This window comes from Lampris incognitus, chromosome 9 (genome assembly GCF_029633865.1).
Source record: "Lampris incognitus isolate fLamInc1 chromosome 9, fLamInc1.hap2, whole genome shotgun sequence".
Taxonomy (NCBI): domain Eukaryota; kingdom Metazoa; phylum Chordata; class Actinopteri; order Lampriformes; family Lampridae; genus Lampris; species Lampris incognitus.
The window spans coordinates 48,852,656-48,871,858 of NC_079219.1; the positions used below are offsets into that span (position 1 = coordinate 48,852,656).

Genomic DNA, 19,203 nt, shown 5'->3' on the forward strand with positions numbered 1-19,203 from the left:
TTGCATAGTGTGGCCCTCCACACCGAAAACATTCCACCTGTTTGCACGCTTACCAGTGTCTCTCCTAACTTGGTGCACTGCTGCTGTCTGCGACCCTCCTTTTCCTTTCTGGATATCCTTGCCATTATTAGCAGCCATCATCTTGGGAAATCTCCAGGGCTTTCTTGAAAGTCAATGGTGGGGTTTCCCCCAGCAGGCGGCGTTGTATGGCGTTGTTATTGATGCTGCACACTAATCTGTCCCGAAGCATATCATCCAAAACTGCCCCAGAATCACAATGCTCTGACAGCTGCCGCAGTTCTGCTACGAAGTTGAAACGTCAGCACCACATCACACCTCCACACGCGAATCAAAACCAAACATCACAATACGGCCAACTAAAGCAGGGCACAGTTTACTCTGCAGAGTGATGTACTATATTCTATAGTTTATAGAAACAAATAAGACACATATATAGGTTAAATCACAAAACACAAATGTATGAGCACTAAATCAAAAACGGAGCGCACCCTGCTGCCTAAAAGGGATTGAGTTCTCATCAACAACAGTTAAAGTTACCCACATTAGGGTGACCAGATGAGGGTGGGTGAAATTCGGGACAGGGGAGTTGGGGCTGTAAAACATGTGACAGTCAAAACTCAACAGTCAAATTTATTAATTTTCTTCATTAACATGAATACAACTGTCCGTCATTAGGAAAAGAAAGACAATGTTTGTGTTGTATGAAACAGTATGTAAGTCATTATCCATTACATAGAATTAATTTTATTTTAGTCATTATCAGTGTGGTGCCTGTCACATCTGCCTGCAGCTACACTTTCCCTGTCCTCACGACTGCAACTTAGGCTATCTTTATCCACACAAGAAAACAAAAAGGGGAAAAGAGCACGTACATGTGTTACTTTGTGGCAATAACAACGATCAGTATTTAATGTGTTATTGGGCTGTAACTAATCAAAACTCGGGTATAGTCAGATTTTCGGGTAAAACGACAAGATTCGGGATTCGAGACAACTGCTCGTAATTCGGGACTGTCCTGGATTTTTCGGGATGTCTTGTCACCCTACATCACATACAGATGATTACAATAATTTCTCGGTACAATTAAGACGTCAAATGCAAGGGTCACATATCAACAAACCAGCATATAACAACACACACATGTATGAGTATTGTAAATACCAACAGGCAGCCTACAAAGGATCCAGTCCTCATCAACACCCATCACATATACAATGCAGTGTTGTAGTACTCGAGTCCAGGACTCGGACTTGAGTCCAAATCGAGTCCTCAGGACTCGTGGCTCGACTTGGACTTGAGCACTGATGACTCGGACTTGGACTTGGACTCGAGCATTGACTACATTCAGACTCAGAAGTTGGAGATGAGGACTCGGACTTGTTAATTGATAAAGACTGTGTTTTTGTTTTTGTTAGTTTTTTTGTAATAGGTCCTATTAATTTGGCATAAGATATTGATAGCTATATAAATACCGTAACACTCATCACCTAGAATGTGGTGATCAATAGCTTTTTTACGGTGCCAGAGTGGAGCACTGGAGCCCATCTTGGAACGCGACTCAGACTCAACCTTGATGACTTGGACTTGGACTCAGTTAATGGGGACTTCAATCAATCAGTCAAGTTGCATTTTATATAGTGCTTTTCTAGCTGCAACAGCCACTCAAAGCGCTTTACATTTCTGGTCAAATCTGAATTTCAGACACCTGTTACAAGCCGTTTTCTGTACAATCGCTACCTATTTCGTACGCGTAAGGCCACCGAAATGTGATTTACGATGATTAACTTATTCACACGTGTATTACAAAAAGTTTGACATGGGCCGTATGAGACTATTGACATTAAGCAGGCCAGTGACAGACCTTAGTCGGTATGCAGATAATGGATTGTCGACAGCAGTGGAATGGTCACCAGAAACTACAAAGTTATTTTCCTGCGCCTAATGTTACCATAGCCATTATTACCACGTGGGAATGAATCAGAGCCTCTGAACAGCACACAGGCTTTGCACATTAACACGGCTGAATGGGTTTCCATGTTAACTGTTCGAATAGATTTAATAATTTCATGCCAGGCTAACCACGTGCATAAAAATCGGTTGTCACTCAACAAGTCAAACAGAATGACGAATGGATGACTTGACTCGGACTCGACTCGGACTCTTCTTTGGGGACTCGGACTTGGACTCGGACTCAAACACTGGGGACTCGAGGCTCGACTCGGACTCGAGGTTTAGTGACTTGACTACAACACTGCAATACTGTGCTAACAGTGAATAATACAGTAAATAGAGCTTTTTCACAGCAGCCATTTTGACATGAAATGGTAGGTAAACACAGGTGTTAGTAACATTAACATTAGACATTCACATTAGACATTAATGAAGGTTCTGTTCTATTTAGATACAGAGCCTTGTTTGATGTGATTAGTTATAGATTAATAAAATAAGTAATTGGTGGTCTCATCAATTGGCTGTCCAACATAGAACGTTCAGACCATGTTGGACAACCACACCAGACCTGAGAGAAGAACTGCATTGATTGCTAACGAGCTAGAGAGATACTGGATTGACATTGCTGCTCTCCAAGAAACAAAAATTGAAGGCCAAGGACAAATACAAGAGAGAAACTACACCTTCTTCTGGATTGGAAAGGCAGATGGAAAGAGAGATGCTGGAGTGGCCTTTGCCATTACCAACAGAATTGTGTCCAGATTGCCCACTCTACCATTAGGAATCTCTGAGAGGATTATGAGTCTCCGAGTCCCTGTGGGAGGGCGAACGCTTTTTATCACTCATCAATATGTATGCTCCAACCATGGCATATCCAGATTAAGACAAGGAATCTTTCTGCCAAAAATTGGCTGAAGTAGCGCACAGTGTACCAAGTGCAGACAAGCGTTTCATTTTAGGAGACTTCAATGCAGGGATAGACAAGGACCACTTAACCTATGAGGATGTCATCAGAAAGTTTGGCAAGATTAATAAGAATACCAATGGCGACCTTATGCTGAATTTCTGTGCTGAACGTGACCTGTGTATCACAAACACCTTCTTCTTTCAGCCTGAAAAGAACTACTTCACATGGATGCATCCAAAGTCAAATCATTTCCATTTCTTAGACTACATTGTGACTTGCAGGGTAATCTTGACAGACGTAATCTCAACAAAGATGATGCATGGAACAGAATGTCAACTGATCATTACCTGGTCTGAACACAGTTGCGAGTGAAACTAAAGGTGAAGTCACGAAAAACACGCTGTGATGCACCGAAGAAACTGGATACCAACAAGCTAGCAAGCACCGAACATCAAATGAGACTAGCTGCAGCAATCACACCTGCTCTTCAAGATGAAGAAAGGGTTGCAACAGGCGCAAGTAACATTGAAGAATGCTGGAAACAAAGAGACCATCTATAATTCAGAAAAAGAGGTGCTTGGTCATCCAAAAACAAAATCGCCTGACCGGTTCAAGGATCAAGATGAAGCAATCCAAGAACTGCTACAGGAAAAGCAAATGCTTCACAATGCCCACCTGAAAGAAAACTCTGAGAGGAGTCAATCGGCCTCCAAGGCAATTAAAGCCAAAGTTCAGAAGGAGATTAGGGTGATGAAGGACAACTGGTGGAGCAAGAAAGCAGAAGAGCCGCAGGCCTTAGCAGATCAAAATGATTTGAATGGACTCTTCGCTGCACTGAGAGACATCTACGGCCCAAGAAGCAATACGACAGCACCAGTAAAAATGGCAGATGGAAGTGAGCTGTGTACTGACCTGAAAGAGATCACATAAAGATAGAAAGAGCACTTCTGCACCCTCTTGAATCAAAAAGCATCAGCAGATCGGGTCCGCGGTGGTGTAGTAGTCTAAGCATCGGCTTTGTGTCGATGCAGTTGCCCACTGGGGACCGGGGTTCGAGCCTCGGTCTCGTCAGATCCGACTATGGCCGGATTTGATGAAGCAGCAATAATTTGCAATGCTGTCTTCAGGAGGAGGGTGGAGTCGGCTTGTGTTATCACATGAATGCGTCTCTGTGTGTGTCGGAAAAAGCAGTGGTTTGGCCTGGATTCGCCTTGTCATGAAAGTGGCGAAGCATCTCCTTCGAGACTGCCGGCCGGAGAGATGCAGTTGGCGAACGCATACGAGGGTGGGTGTTTGAACTAAAATAGGGAGCGATTGGCAACTAAATTGGGAGAAAAAAGGGAAAAATTAGACATTTTAAAAAAAGGATCAGCAGATCCAAATGCATGCCAATGGCTTACAAGAAAGCCGATAAGAACAGACCTCTGTGAGCCGATCACAATGGCTGAAGTAGAGAAAGCACTTAAAGACACCAGAAGTGGGAAGACACGAGGACAAGATGGCATCCCATCAGACATCCTGAAGCATGGCGGCTCAATACTTAAGTCAGAGCTACTAAAGCGCTATAATCCCTGCTGGCAGAACCTCTGCCTTCCTCAAGACTTCAAAGATGCTTTGATTGTGACAATCTACAAGAAGAAGGGTGAACGAAGCGTTTGTGGTAACCACCATGGGATCTCACTTCTGTCGACTGCTGGAAAGGTCGTAGCTAAGATAATACTGAACCAGATAAAGATCCTTCCAGAAGAAGTGTTGCCTGAAAGCCAATGTGGTTTCAGATCTGGTAGATCCACCACAGACATGATCTTCACCTTGAGACAACTCCAAGAGAAAGTGACCGAGCAGCACCAGCCACTTTACATTGTTTTGTGGACTTTTCAAAAGCGTTTTACACTGTTGATAGAGAGACGCCGTGGAAAGTGTTAGAGACTTATGGCTGCTCCCAGAAACTGATCAGCATCATCAGACTTTTCCATGATGATATGACAGGGAAAGTATCAAATGGAGGAGATGTCAGTGATGCTTTCAACATCAAGCATGGAGTGAAGCAGGGATGTGCGCTTGCACCGACCCTATTCACGTTATATCTCGCTGCAGTCCTAGAAACAATGTCAGCCAACTTGAGAGGTGGCTTATACATCAGGACCCGAACAGTTCGAAACCTCTACAATCTTGCGAGACTTAAGGCGTCTACCAAAACAAGAGAACTCTGTGTTTGAGAGCTTCACTATGCAGATGACTCAGCTCTGGTTGCCAATGTTCCCGGAGAAATGCAAGAAATAGTACACCGCTTCTCTTCAGCGGCGACCGTCTTTGGACTGAAGATCAACGTCTCTGAAACAGAGCTTCTGCACCAGCATCCCCCTCAGAAAAGCCCCAAAGAAGGTCAGCCCAGTATTTTGGTTAATGGAGCAACTCTGAAGACCACTGAGTGCTTTACCTATCTGGGCAGTGCTGTAACAGATACAACCTCCTCTGACTTAGAAGTGGACAGAAGAATCCAAGCGGCCAAAAACTTTTGGTGCCATCCACAATCGACTTTGGTCCCACCATGACATCAGGCTGACAACAAAGATCAAGGTCTACAACACAGCTGTTCTCCCATCTCGACTATACTCCACTAAATGCATGACCCTGTATCACAAGTACATCAAGAAGTTCACCAGCATACAGCTTCCTCATCCACAAAAGCTGCTGTGAATCAGATGGGAAGACAAGGTGCCCGAAGTGGAAGTATTGAGACGTGCTGGTACTGCCAGTGTTGAAGCCCTAATAACAGCCTCCCAGCTCAGATGGGCCAGCCATGTGAGACGAATGCCAGACAACCACCTACCAAAAGAGATTTTCTACGGGGAGCTGTGCCAGGGAAAAAGGAAGCAGGGAGGCCAGAAGCTATGCTTCAAATATGTGCTCAAGCGCCACATGAAGATCTGCAGCATAGATGACTCCAGCTGGGAGACAGTGGCCCTAGACAGACAGAGATGGTGCTCCACAGTAAGGCAATCAAGAACAGCTGTTGAACAAAAGAGACAAGAAGCCTATGGTAAGGCCCACCATGCAAGACATAACAGACCAACTCAAACAACATTTGTCTGTGACAAATGTGGACGATATTGTCACTCTAATGCAGGCCTAATGGCCCACAGTAGTGGTTGCCGAGCTTAAACTCCATCATAGTCATCATTGTTTCGATGGACTGCGAAAAGAAGAAGTAACCCCGGCACATAAATCAAGAATGATACTGGAACTTGTGGTTTGGTGTCCTGCAGATGTCCTGAAAATGAAACCAAGCTTTTGTTCCACAGACAGACTTGCTGGCTGCAAAAAAAACAAAAAACATTCTTATTCTATTGTGAGCCAAAGGAAATGTATCTGGACAATGCCATGTGTTGGTTTTTGTGATGAATATGGAACTGTAAATTCAGTCGAAATATTCTAATGCAAATGTTAGAAAACAAACCCTGCCTCCATTTCAGTAATAGTACCCCCACCAATGTTTCTGTGCTTTTAATAGTTTTATTTGGGAACTCTCAGTTAATTATGTGCAGAGATGAGGAGAATCCTTCCAGTCGGATGCTAAGTTAGTGATCAAAAGCTGTGTGTGTGTGGGGGGGGGGGCAGCTGACAAGAACTTCAGAACATAGTGCTGATGGTCATTACCACAATTTCTTTGGCGATATTTTTAGAGAAATCCCCACACAGGATACATCTGCATAATTAGACAGCAAAGATCCAATTTTATCTTTAGATAAGAATATGACAGTTGAAATATGATAATATTAACATGCTAATGTCTACTGTCATAGTAATTGAATGGCAGTTGCATGGCATCAAATCTTTAAGGGCTGGGCCAAGTTGTAAAATATGAAACATATCTCCCCAACCCTTCAGATCAAATATATTTGTATCTGCAAATATTTGTTCTATGCTTTGTCTCTATGACTCGTGAATCACATCGGTGAAGTTTGTTACAAAAGAATGAATGCCATTAAGTTCAGTCCAGGTTTAGACAAGTGCATTTGGAAGTCAAATTAGCATACTTTGATGTGATGTAATTGTACTCCGTGCAGAGTACAACAGATTGTCTGCTTTATTCAGATAGACACCTCCTCAGTGGAGAATTCCCCCAGAGAATGAAAGGGAAGGATGGATGGAGAGAGAGAATGAAACAGAGTGAGAGGAAAAAGGGGGGAAAGAATGTGTGTGTGTGTGTGTGTGTGTGTGTGTGTGTGTGTGTGTGTGTGTGTGTGTGTGTGTGAGAGAGAGAGAGAGAGAGAGAGCGTGAAAGAGACAGAGAGAGAGACAGAGAGAGACAGAGAGACAGAGAGAGTTGGTTACATTTAAACAGGGTGTTCAAGATTGCTAGGAGTCTATCAAGCAGTTTTAGGGTTTGGGTTCACTCTCTAATTGAGAGTCAAGGCTGTCTATAAACAAAAGTATTTCTTAAAGTCACTGTTAAGTCTATTCTATATTTTACCGTTTCTCACTCCAGTTCACGTTGTTTTGTCTTGTTGTTCAAAAAGTTAGCAGGCATCTATAAGACTTTCTGGTCTGACCTATCCATAATAAGGAACAGAGCCATCTGTAGCCCTATAAGAAGTGAAAAGTTTGACATCATGTGCAATGGCCATGTTAAAGCTTAAGATCAGCATTCTATATTCAACTTTACCTAGAGTTGAAAATATTTAAAATCAGAATCAAATATATTATCGAAACGTCCGTCAAATATGTATTGTATTTCTAAAACGATTCACCATCATTCTCAGAAATAGAAATTACACTCGAATGAAAATCATAAGCAGTACACAAGACCATTTGTCCTTTGGCAAAGGTAACTGTGAGCCATCATCAAGCTTTAGATATTGATTTACATTACAATTCAGACTTGTATTCACATACTACTAATGCCCTTGGACACATCGTTAGTGATGTTCCTGGAATCATAGGGTGTTTTGGGTCTTTCAACATCATACACCCTCACACCCTCCTCAAGATAACCCAGCCAGGGCTGATCAGACCCCAGCTTGTGTCCAGATGGCTAGCTACTTATGACTCCATGGCTCTTCTCTTTTAAGCCACATCCATCTTGAGGCCCTCTCTGCCGCATTGGTGGTACTGCAGATGGCTCTCCTTTTCCTCTCTCCCTCAATTGCCCAAATCTCTGAAGGCTCTGGCTAAAGAACAGGCTGTGAATCCCCAGCATCCAACCTGCCCTGGGACGCACCTCACTCTCCATTCGGACTGCTGGCAGTTGCTGAACAGCCCTGTGTACTTGGTGAGCTTCCTTTCAAACGCCTCTTCCAAGCGATCTTCCCATGGGACTGTCAGCTCCAGCAGCACAACTTGCTTGGTGGACCCAGACACAAGGACAATGTCTTGTCAGTGTGGTGTCTGCAATATGGTTGGAGAACTTCAGCTGCTGTTCGAAGTCCACCAACAGCTTCCAGTCCTTGGCTGAGGTCAAGATGCCTGCTGATATTCCGTTAGTGGGTTATGGCTGTTCCCCAGCCCTGACAAAGGTGATGGCCTGCTTGGAGGGTTGGGGCTGCTTCACTCACTCAACCCCTGTGCTGAGGTCTTCAGCGATGGTCTTCAGGACCTGATCATGCCTCCATTTACCATCCCTCTCTAAGTGCCTTTGTGCAACAGCTTATGATATGCTCCAGGATTCCTCACTTGGAGCACAGTGGGCACACTGATGACTCTGTTTTGCTCCATATGTGCAGATTTGATGGGCTTGGAAGCATATCATACACTGCCTCGATGAGAAATTGGATGCGATGTGGCTCAGCTTTCCAAAGCTCAGCCCAGGCCACTTTCCTCTCGACCATGTTCTCCTATCTTGTCCAAGCTTCCCGTTGCTTAATTTTCGCCAACTTGCAGGTTCTCGTCTCCTCCACTGCTGCTCACACCTCCTGAACTACTAGGTGGCACCTTTCCTTCCCTCTGATGGTGTTGGAACAGAAAGGATCCTAGCCCAGCTTGGCCTTGTGTGACCATGCCCACCAGCCGCTTGTGAAGCAGCCTTGCCTCTGCTTCCTGAACAGCTTCCTCTTGAGTCCCTGTACTGGACCACTTCTCTGGCTCTTATTACCTTGAATTCCTTCTCCAAGGTTTTGAAGGGCAGTTGCAGTTTGTTGTGGTGACCATAGAATGTGTTGCTGCTCAGGCTCATTGGCAGTCCAGCCATCTCCTGAGGTGGTTGCTGACCCTCCTCTCTAAGGTCTCAATTATTGAGATCGGAGCTGCATAGATGAGGAGGGGCCACGGCATTCTGGGAAGAATGCTGTGCTGATACACCCAGGCTTTGAGCTTCCCAGGTAAGCCAGACTTGTTCACGGATTTCAGCCAGCCATCCATCTTGGTGCAGGTCAACTGGATGGATGTCGTGTCCCTCAGAGTGCTGTCAAAAACCTTGCCTATGCTCTTCACTGGCTTTTCTGTGATGATTGGAATGGCCATGTCTGTGATGTTGAACCAGAGCTAGTTCTCTACTTTCCCTTTCCTCAGCACCATAGATCTTGATTTGGCTGGATTGAAACGCATCCGGGCCCACTCCACAAGCATTCCAAGCCCCTGCAGAATCCATCGGCAGCCTGGAATTGATTCTGTTGTGACTGTGAGGTTGTCCATGAATGCCCTGATGGGTGGTTGCCATTGAATGGAATTCATTCTAGGCCCTCTGCATTCAGCAGACTTAATGAATATGTTCATGGCTAGGGAGAACAGTGTCACAGAGATATTACAACCTGTTATGATGCCGGTCTCCATCTTATGCCAGCTCAATGAAATTGCTCCTGAAGAAACCCTCATCCTGAAGTTGCTGTAGTAATCAGCGACGAGATCTCTGATTCTGCTGGGGACGTGATGATTGGTCAGTATGAGCTGCACCAGCTTGTGTGGAATGGAGCCATATGCATTTGCCAGGTCGAGCCACATCACTGACAGGTTGCTCTTGTTCTTGTTAGGGTAAATACTCCTTCCTGTGCCCTGACCAAGCCAATGGAAAGAAGAACTGGAGTTGGTCCCTGGGTGCTGCAGTTGCCCACTGCTCCTATACAACAGGATGGGTTAAATGCAGAGGGGAAAAATGTTGTAAGAATACAATTCGTTGTAAGAATACAGTGACAAAATAAATTGTCTCTCTTCTCTCTGGCGTCCCTGATGAACTGTGTCACCACACCGGTGTGCTCCAGATGCCACCCTTTTGGACTGATGTGTCAATGTACTAGGTGTTCTTGGCCAGATAGGTGCACAGTCTATTGGAAACAGTGCTAAAGAAAATTTTTGCCTCAACACACAGCAGGGAGATGATGCAGAACTGATCTATCTGGTTGGAGTTTTCCTCCTTCGGGATCCATACCTCTTCAGCCTCTCTCCATTGCTCTGGGATCTTCCCCCTTCTCCAGAAGACTCACAGGATCTTCCACAGATGCAGCAGGAATTTTGGACAGTTCTTGTACGCTGTGGATGTGGTGCCGCTTGGTCCTGGAGCAGAGCTTGCCCTTGCTTTGCGGATGACCTTTCTAACTTCCTTTAGCTGCAGCTTTGACATGTCGAGCTGCACATCCGGTTCAGAGGGGTCTGTTAGGATGTTGTTCTCTCCCAGCTCCTGCTCTCTTTCAGGGTCACTGTATATCTTCTTCAGATGTTGGTCTATATCTTTCTGCGAACAGGCCAGTTTCCCACCGCGTTTCAGCAGACCAGGAAGTGAGTTTTCACAGCCACAGATTGTCTGCCAGTGGTGTCACCAGTGGACACAAATTCTGCAGCATTTCAGACTGCTAATGGTGCGTTACCCCTACAGCATATATATAATGTTTGAAAATCGTGACTGTTTCCCTGAAAGACCATCCACTCCAGATATGTTTTACCAAGTTTTAAATTATTTTCTCAGGAAGCGCTCCCAAAACTGTAAATTCGAGTTCGAGACCAAAGGTCAGTTTTTGTGTGTGTGTGTGTGTTTTAGTTTGTAAATGTTTATTACTACCATTTAGCCAGTATGCATTACAACATTGTGTTTATTTCCAAGTTTGCATATGTGAATTTAATTAAAGCTTTTTAGTCTAAATTATGGTCCTAATTGCAAAGAAATCATTCTGAAAGGCTGTTTCAGAGAGAATGCATAATAATAATAATAATAATAATAATAACAATAATAATAAATCAATCTTATATGGCACTTTTCTAACACTCAAAGTCACTTTACGATAAACGGGGTGAAACAAGACAACAGATAAACATAACACAGACATACAGGGGTGGATGGGAATGGAGGGGCTACAAGAGGGAGAAGCAGCAGCCACACACGACACCAGCAGTACTCTCCGGCTTAGACAGATAAAAAAAGGGCAAGAAAAACAAATAACAACAGCACTGTGGACGTTGATGTTGTGTAGGGGTTTATTCCCGTAGTCTAGTCCTCTCCCGAGGTATCCACTAGGCAGTGGCACTATTTTACCCATTGCTGGGGGCTGGTTCGTGGGCATCAGGGAATATCCACACACCGGTGGGCCTGCATACCGCATGTATAGGGGCCAGACCTCCTTCGAGGCCCAGTTACCATGTGTCGCCGCAAGGAGGCACTACATTGGGATTGCTGTTGGAGGGGCTATGTACTGGCAGAGAAAGACTTACATGCTCGGCTCTCCTGTTCGCATTCCTGCTAGCCAGCGGTGAAGGTTGAGAGTGAGACATGACAGACACACAACACTACACCAACACACTAAATGCTTCACAACAACCCCACTTCTTACAAAAGAATGTCAGACACGAATATCAAGACATATACATGTCTGTATCACCAAAAGTTTTCAAAATATCAAGATACTATTTTTCAGCCATACTGCCCAGCTCTGCTACCCGGTGAGACAGTGATGGGATATAGCTGAGGCTGGTGTGACATTATGACTTGGTCATGTCCATATCACATTCACATCAATTTTGAGCTGTTATGTAACTGCCTGTGTGTTGCTTTTTTTAACATTAGTGTGTGTGTGTGTGTGTGTGTGTGTTTGTTTAATGGAATATGAAGAGCATATACTATTTCCTCTCTTATTTGTCTTTTTTGGGATATTGTGTACAAGAAGGTTTACCAAGTCTGTATACTCACCCTAATACAACCGCATGTTTAATTCAATAGAAGCATGCCCTTTTTACATTTTTTCTCACCTGTCTGGCTCAGGGAACAAGCAGGATGCAGTTAGCAACAAGGCTTTGCATTAATGAACTGTTTTGCCACACGGGTGTTATTGGGGTGCACGTTTTAATGCCTCTCGTCTTCTTGCCCTCAGCATGATGGCTACTGGCACACCGCATGGCAGGCTGCTCGTGTTTTCAGGATGTCAGATTTCTGATGATAATGATGATGATGATGGTGATGATGATGGTGATGTGCGTGGTGGCCATTTTGTGTTTCTATCTGTGTGTTATGAAGCATTTTTGACTGTTTGTCCTGGTTTTTGTGTTCTCTGTGTTTTGAGTTGTGTTTGTGTTGTTTGTGTGGCTGTGATGCAACCTGCCTCCCCTCTCCCTTTTCTCCATTCATTATCTTCCCTTCTTTTTGTTCCTCTCCTTGTTTCTTCTCCCCTTTTTTCTTGTCTCATCTCTCTTCATTCCTGCTGTTCTCTTCTCCCCATTCATTTTCTCCTGTTCTTTTTCTCATCTTTCATTCTCTTCCTCACCTTTATATTCTTCTTTTTTTTGTCTTTCTCTTCTCTTTCTTCTTCTCTCCATTCTCTTCCCCTCCAGCCTTCTTTTCTTCTCGTCTCCATTCCTTTCTCTACATTCATTCCGTCCCTCTCTTCTCTGTTCTATTTTCTTCTGTCCTCTCCTTTTCTCCTCCTGTGTTGATGAGATACGGTGATTTCTCTTAGGGGAGGCGTCAGTCCATCCTAGTGCAGCCCCGTCTCGCGCCCGTCCCACCGCGAGTGGCCAGGTAATAAAACCAGCCGGCATTCACCTCAGTGGAACTCTCATCCTCCATCCATTGCCGCCTCTCTCCACCTCTGCTGTTTTCTGTGTGCGTCCCTGTTTGTATACGGCGCCCCGTCAACTCAGTCCGAACTTAGACATTGCCAGGCCTGCACATCACTTTCATTTGCACTTCACTTTGTACCAACCTCTTTTTACAAATAGCGTACTGTCTCGGATTTCTTGGAGAAAGGGGGGTGGGGGAGAAGGACACGCCGCCATGTTGGAGAAGTGACAACAAAGTGGTGTGTTGACACCAAATACAACACCAAACGTTGGCACAGCGCGAATCAGTGAAGTGTCAATGGAATGAATATGGCTTCACAAGTCGTTGTTTCACTCTGAGATTAGCAAAATAAGGGAAATGGCCGTTCGTTCGCCCAAGTTAAAACATTTTAAACTCGAGCGATGATTTTTCTTGCAGAGGAATCATCAGTTTAACATGGCTGCTAGAATGAATCAATACATCAAGCTGTGCTCAAGCTAGCATACATTAACTGGGAAAGATGCTGGTGCAGGGCTGCCAACTTCCCGGCATACCTTGGCGTGGGGTCCTGGGGCGGGAGGAAGAGGGGTGGGAGTGTTGGTAGGATGGAGTTGCAATTGTGGAAGGGGTGAGCATATTCTCTCTCCTCCAAATACTTCCAAGAAAGGTCCTCACAAGCAGCTGTCACTTCGTGAAATGTAATGTTTAATTATGAATATGGTTTTGTACAGTTTCAAATGTGAACTTACTTCATTATTTCTGTCAAAACTCTGTCCTAGCACAGCAGAAGGTCTCCCGTGGCGAATTCCTCGCACCGACAAGCTTGTTCTACTTAAGGGTGTTTTCACATTTGGTTTGTTTCAGCCTCTAAAATGGACTCAGATCTTGACGCAGTAGTTTTTGTGTGCATGTGAACGCACCAAATGAATCCAGATCCCTCTAAAAGAAACCGAACTCAGACCACATCAGTTCATTTAAGGCTAGTTTTGATGTCCGCTTGTTGTATGCATTTTGAACATAAACACAAGGTCTGCTTCACGTTTTGACTAAACAATTTTTTTTGGGGGGGGGATTTTCACTCCTATTTCTCCCAATTGTACCCATCCAATTATCCCACTCTTCTGAGCCATCCCGGTCGCTGCTCCACCCTTTCTGCCGATCCGGGGAGGGCTGCAGACTACCACGTGCCTCCTCCAATACATGTGGAGTCGCCAGCCGCTTCTTTTCACCTGACAGTGAGGAGTTTCACCAGGGGGTCATAGCACATGGGAGGATCACACTATTCTCCCTCCCCCCTGAACAGGCGCCCTGAACAACCAGTGGAGGCGCTAGTGCAGCAACCAGGACACATACCCACATCCAGCTTCCCACCCGCAGACATGGCCAATTGTGTCTGTAGGGACGTCCAACCAAGCCGGAGGTAACACAGGGATTCGAACCGATGATTCTTGTGTTGGTAGGCAATGGAATAGACCGCCACGCCACCCAGACGCCCCAATTTTTTTTATTCTATTTTACTTTTCCGCTGTTCTCCACTTCTGTTGTCAAGTCAGGAACGAAATTGAAGATGGCGTCATCATCTTTGACTTGGCTGTCGTTCCTCCAACATGGCGGTATGCCACCTCGACTCACCAGTAACCACTCTTTTCAAATATTTAGTAATTAAATTCTGTTTTTTTCTGTTTATTGTTTTACTATCCTAGTTATTGTTATTCAGCCAAACTGAATATTTCTTTCTGGATAATGATACTTTGTCAGTGTGTTTTGACTAATAAGCTCAGCGTACATACCCCTTGGCAGAAGCATTTTAATAATTCGGCATGAAGTGAAAAACAGACATCAGACATGATTTGATTTTTTTGGTGTGACTGTTAGTGTTCAACAGATGAAAGTGTAATCACTTGTCCAATTCACACAATTCATACTTCATTCATAATCACCGATCCACATACAAACATGCCAACATTGTACTTTGCAAATAAATTTCAAGTCATATACAGGGACCCCCCCCTGTAAGATTTCCCTTCTAATTCCAACATTAACATCCACTTGACAACAATGCAGAGTAATACTAGTAAACAATGGATTCTGATGATTTTTAAGCTGTGCTACTTTCAAATGTTGGCATTTGCAAAGTCTTGCAACGTTGTCATATCTAAAGTTCGCCACATCCTGTCACTTGCTCTTTTTTATTTTTAATATACTTACAAAATATGATTGTAAACCAAAGCAGTCAGTGGCACCAAAATGGCAGTGATGTTTCTGCTGCAGCGGCAAATAGTTTGGCTCTGCAGAATTCCTCGGGTTCTTGCAATATAAAGGATTTGATGATTGTCTCTTTTTCTATTTATGTCAGAATATTAAAAAAAAGTCTAAGACTGTTGAATAGACAAATCCCTGCTAGCAGTTTTCAGTAAATTATTATTTTCTGCCAAAACTAAAAATCTACCAATATAGCAGAATTCACATCTGGGAGTTCTGGTGTGATGTCTTCAACACACGGCTTTATCCATTCCTCCACTGACAAGATGAATGGGAGGCGGACCACCTGGAATATGATGCACTTCCTGGTTCAAAACTGCTATGGCATGAATTTAATTTGAATGTAAAATATAAAACAAAATCCATAAATTGAGTCTCTTGTTCATTTTTCAGTGGATGCTGATCATCTCTTGAAGACATCACAGGTTAAAACCTTGGTCCATTATAAACGTTTAAGAAACTCTGTTTGTTATATTTTAATTGGGCTGAAACTGGAATAATGTGAATTCTCTATTATTGTGATTTTTTTTTCTCCATTAGCTCTCGTCAAAGTATATTTTTGCCACTGTGTATGCTTTCTCTCCGCATCACATAGTCCCATAAACTCACACATCCATGCAATTTGTATCTTCTCTCCTAACTTGCTTTGAGATGAACAACTGGATTGATGGGAAATCTCCGTATCTGACCCGGTCCCCCCTTAAACAAATGATTGATTAATGTGTACATATTTTTGTATGTCTCTGTTTGTCTCTGTCTGTTTTTGTTTTTTTCCTGATATTTATGTGAATGGTTGTGTATGTGTTTGGCACCCAGGCACATCGGTGGGTTAACTTGGGGTCTGATAGAGTGTGTCACATCCACACCATTCATTTTTGTTCTGCTTCAAAGCTGGTGTTCTTCACTGGGCAAGGCTAGCGACAATGCGTTGTCAGTGTGTCCGATTTCGCTGCTGAAGCTGAAGTATCGCAATAAGTTGAACACTTAAAAACAGATATGCATTTCTAACCTGGAGGTGAGCAAGAGATCTGCACTTTACAGTTGACAAGCCGGGGTTGGAGGAGATGGGTAAGAACCTGCGTGTATGATTCTGTGATTGTGTCAATCATTGCAATAGTCCACTATGTATTTTTTTTCCTTCTCTGTCCATGTGTCGAGTACCTTAACATTTGTTGGTTACAGCATCACAATACACTCTCACACCGAGCCATCACTGCTCCCACCCAGAATTTGCACACACCAGCTGTGGATATTGAACAGTGAGTGATGTGTGTTTGGTAAGTTTTAAAGGATGCCAGTAAAATGACTGCTGCATCTGCAGAGCACCACTTGCTTGCTCAGCTTAATAGACATGTGTAATGGTCTACACATGGATATTAAGTGATGCGGGAGCTTTTATATTTGCAGAGGTAGCTTGAGAGTAGTGGGGGGGGGGGAACAGCGGAGTCATGTCACCAGCATCCTGTCGCCGTTTGTGTCATGGGAGATGGCAATAGCTGTTCTTAGCACCAGTTAGCACTGATGTAGACGCAAATGTCTGAACTCTCGTTGGTTTTGGTTCTGATTGAGAAGAGAAAAGGTCTGCCAATTCAGGTCAAATTTGGGGATAATTTTTTTCCTCCTCCTCACTTTTCTTCCAGAAAAGTAGAAACACCCACTCACTCACAACAGATCCTGCCATCCAGTATAATATACCCATGTTGACTAGCTTCAGATCCGTTCACACCATTTCTCTACTGGATGCAGACCAAACTGTCCCTCACCACTCCTGTCTCTCCTTCTCCAGAGCCTCATTTCATTCACCGTGCAGCTCTCCATACTTCTGCTGTGTGAGCATTAAGTGGTGTTCAATATCAAAATATCCTCTTCCAGTGTTCAATAAGAAACACATTCACCAAGGTTAAAATATGTATTCACATATTGTCAAGTTGCCTGGGATGGCTGTACACTTTAAACATGTTCAGTAAGCCAGAATCCTTATTGTAACAATAGGAACTATTGTTAGGAACCATTGTTTAGTTCCTTGTTTACACAGGGGTCGTTTAGGTTGTTGCACCTGGAATAACGGACCGAGCGTAATGCATAACCTTACGTGCCGAAGTTATTATTAAAGTTTATAGCCCCGTGGGGTTGAAACGAGTTGTAACGTCTCATTAGTAGAAGGTAACAACACACTTTAACACTTATATTCATGTCTAGACGCCATTCACCAAATACACCACAGGCTCCATAATGTGTAATTTTTTTTCAAGAGGTATTTTTACCCAGACATGATGGTGAATCTATAAATTCCCACTTCAAAAAGCTTCTTATACTGAAAGCATTCTTATTTTATTTTTTTTTTGTCTGGTGGTCGATACGATAGTTAGATACCTTTGTTGATAAGATTCCTTATAGTTTTCTATTGGCCCAATAACCCAACTGTTTTTTCTTCCCGCTTGCCCCCACACAGACTACAGTGAACGAGACTGGGAGTGAAGGCCTGCAAACAGACCTTGATAAAAACTAATAACTGACATGAAACTGATATTTGCATTGACGTTATTCTGCGCCAATGTAGGTAAGGAAAGAAGGGGAAAAAACAAACTTTGACTGAATCACCAATCAGACGTTCCAACCCAGTACTGTGCGTCCACCGCCGCCGTTGTTTAAGAACCCATTTCCAAGCTGTCAATGGGTTTTGGTTGGAAGGTTTGGTTGGTGAATTTCACAAAGTTTTGGTTTTCATTCTAGGCTGTAAGATGCAACGTTAGCTTGCTTTTTGAATTTGGCGCTGAGCTCTGTGTGGCTTCAAGTTCTCCTGCATGCTGGTAGTGGGCTGATGCTGTGTGCTGGTAGAACCTCTCTGGAACCCATCCTTTAGTTTAAGAGCCCTTCCTGTAGTCTTTATTTAAGGCATTTGCTCAGCAAGACACATTTACATAGAGGCTTAGTGGGGATTTTTTAAGCAGGATTGGCGAAGAATGACTCACTTGACCTTCTGACCTTTTCTGACGCTCAGCACCGACAAACACCCCTTTGCTACTCATCACAAGAGGATCGGGATCCTATGACTTCAAGAGTTTTAATTCCCTCCATCCCCTTCTCTCTTTGTGCCCCCTTTTCCTATGCTGCCATTGCTATCGGTGTGTGTCACACATCAACTTTGTAACTCATTTGCCTCTCTTTCTCTTTCTGTCTGTCCGTCTCTCTTTTTTCTATGTCGGTCTTCCAATCCTCATCACTTTTGCCTTTTCATTTCCTAATCTGGCTTTGTTCTGCCTCTTTCATGTATTCCTGCTTTGACCACTTCTTTCTGTTCTCCACATGGGAACTTTGCCCCCAATCCTCCCACCTCCTTCCTTCTACCCATCGAACTGCGAATCCTCTTTTGCTTTGTCCTGTTGTCTCCCCTCCACATTTATTTCCCTGCACCTCCTTCCCTCCCACCTGCTCTCTCACTCGTTCTCGTCCATGTGAATGCATCATCTCTTGTCTCAAATGGCCGTCTCCTCCTTCCTCCCATCATCCACTGAATGGCACTTTCCTCCTTCGACCATCTCCCCCCATGCCTTTCTCCCCTTTCCCTCTCTCTCTGTCTCGCTAGGAGGACCAGCTTTCCTCCCTGGGTTCTGCAGACCCCTGTGTGAAAACTGAAGGTGGAGGGGGAGGTGATGGAGGAGGAGGAGGAGTAACCAATGGTCAAGGCCCCAGAGTCTCTTCCTCGGGCATCTCTTCCGACAGTTCACCCCGCAATGGAGTCCTCCCCCAAACCATAGACCCTCCCTCTCTACCCGCCCTCCATCAACATCCTAGTCAGAACGGAGAGCTCCGTGGCAACAAAACATCCTCCCCCATGACAACCTCACAGACAACAGGGACAACAGCAACATCAACAACAACAACAGAAACAACAACAGCAGCAACAACAACAACAACAACAACAGGCATAGCAGAATAAGGGGGAGAAGGTGTGAACACAACACAAAAGCCAAATCAGAGAGAGATGACACAATTAAAAGGAAAACTCTGCCCCTCCCCACCCCGTTCATTTGCATTTGCTAAGACAATATTTCACAAAATATCCCTACACCTTTTGTGCAAGCAAGAGAGAGAGAGTGAGAGA

General features: G+C 44.1%; 1 protein-coding gene across 1 annotated transcript in view; it reads left to right on the plus strand.

The window, feature by feature from the left end:
* syngap1b (synaptic Ras GTPase activating protein 1b) overlaps positions 1 to 18,972 on the plus strand; it is a gene marked incomplete at its 3' end in the record, with an annotated part of 199,681 nt that extends 180,709 nt beyond the window's left edge. The window contains exon 20 of the mRNA XM_056286999.1: positions 18,685 to 18,972. Within this exon, the coding sequence (XP_056142974.1) occupies positions 18,685 to 18,972 (288 nt within the window). The remainder of the gene's footprint in view (positions 1 to 18,684) is intronic.
* Positions 18,973 to 19,203: the final 231 nt, after the last annotated feature.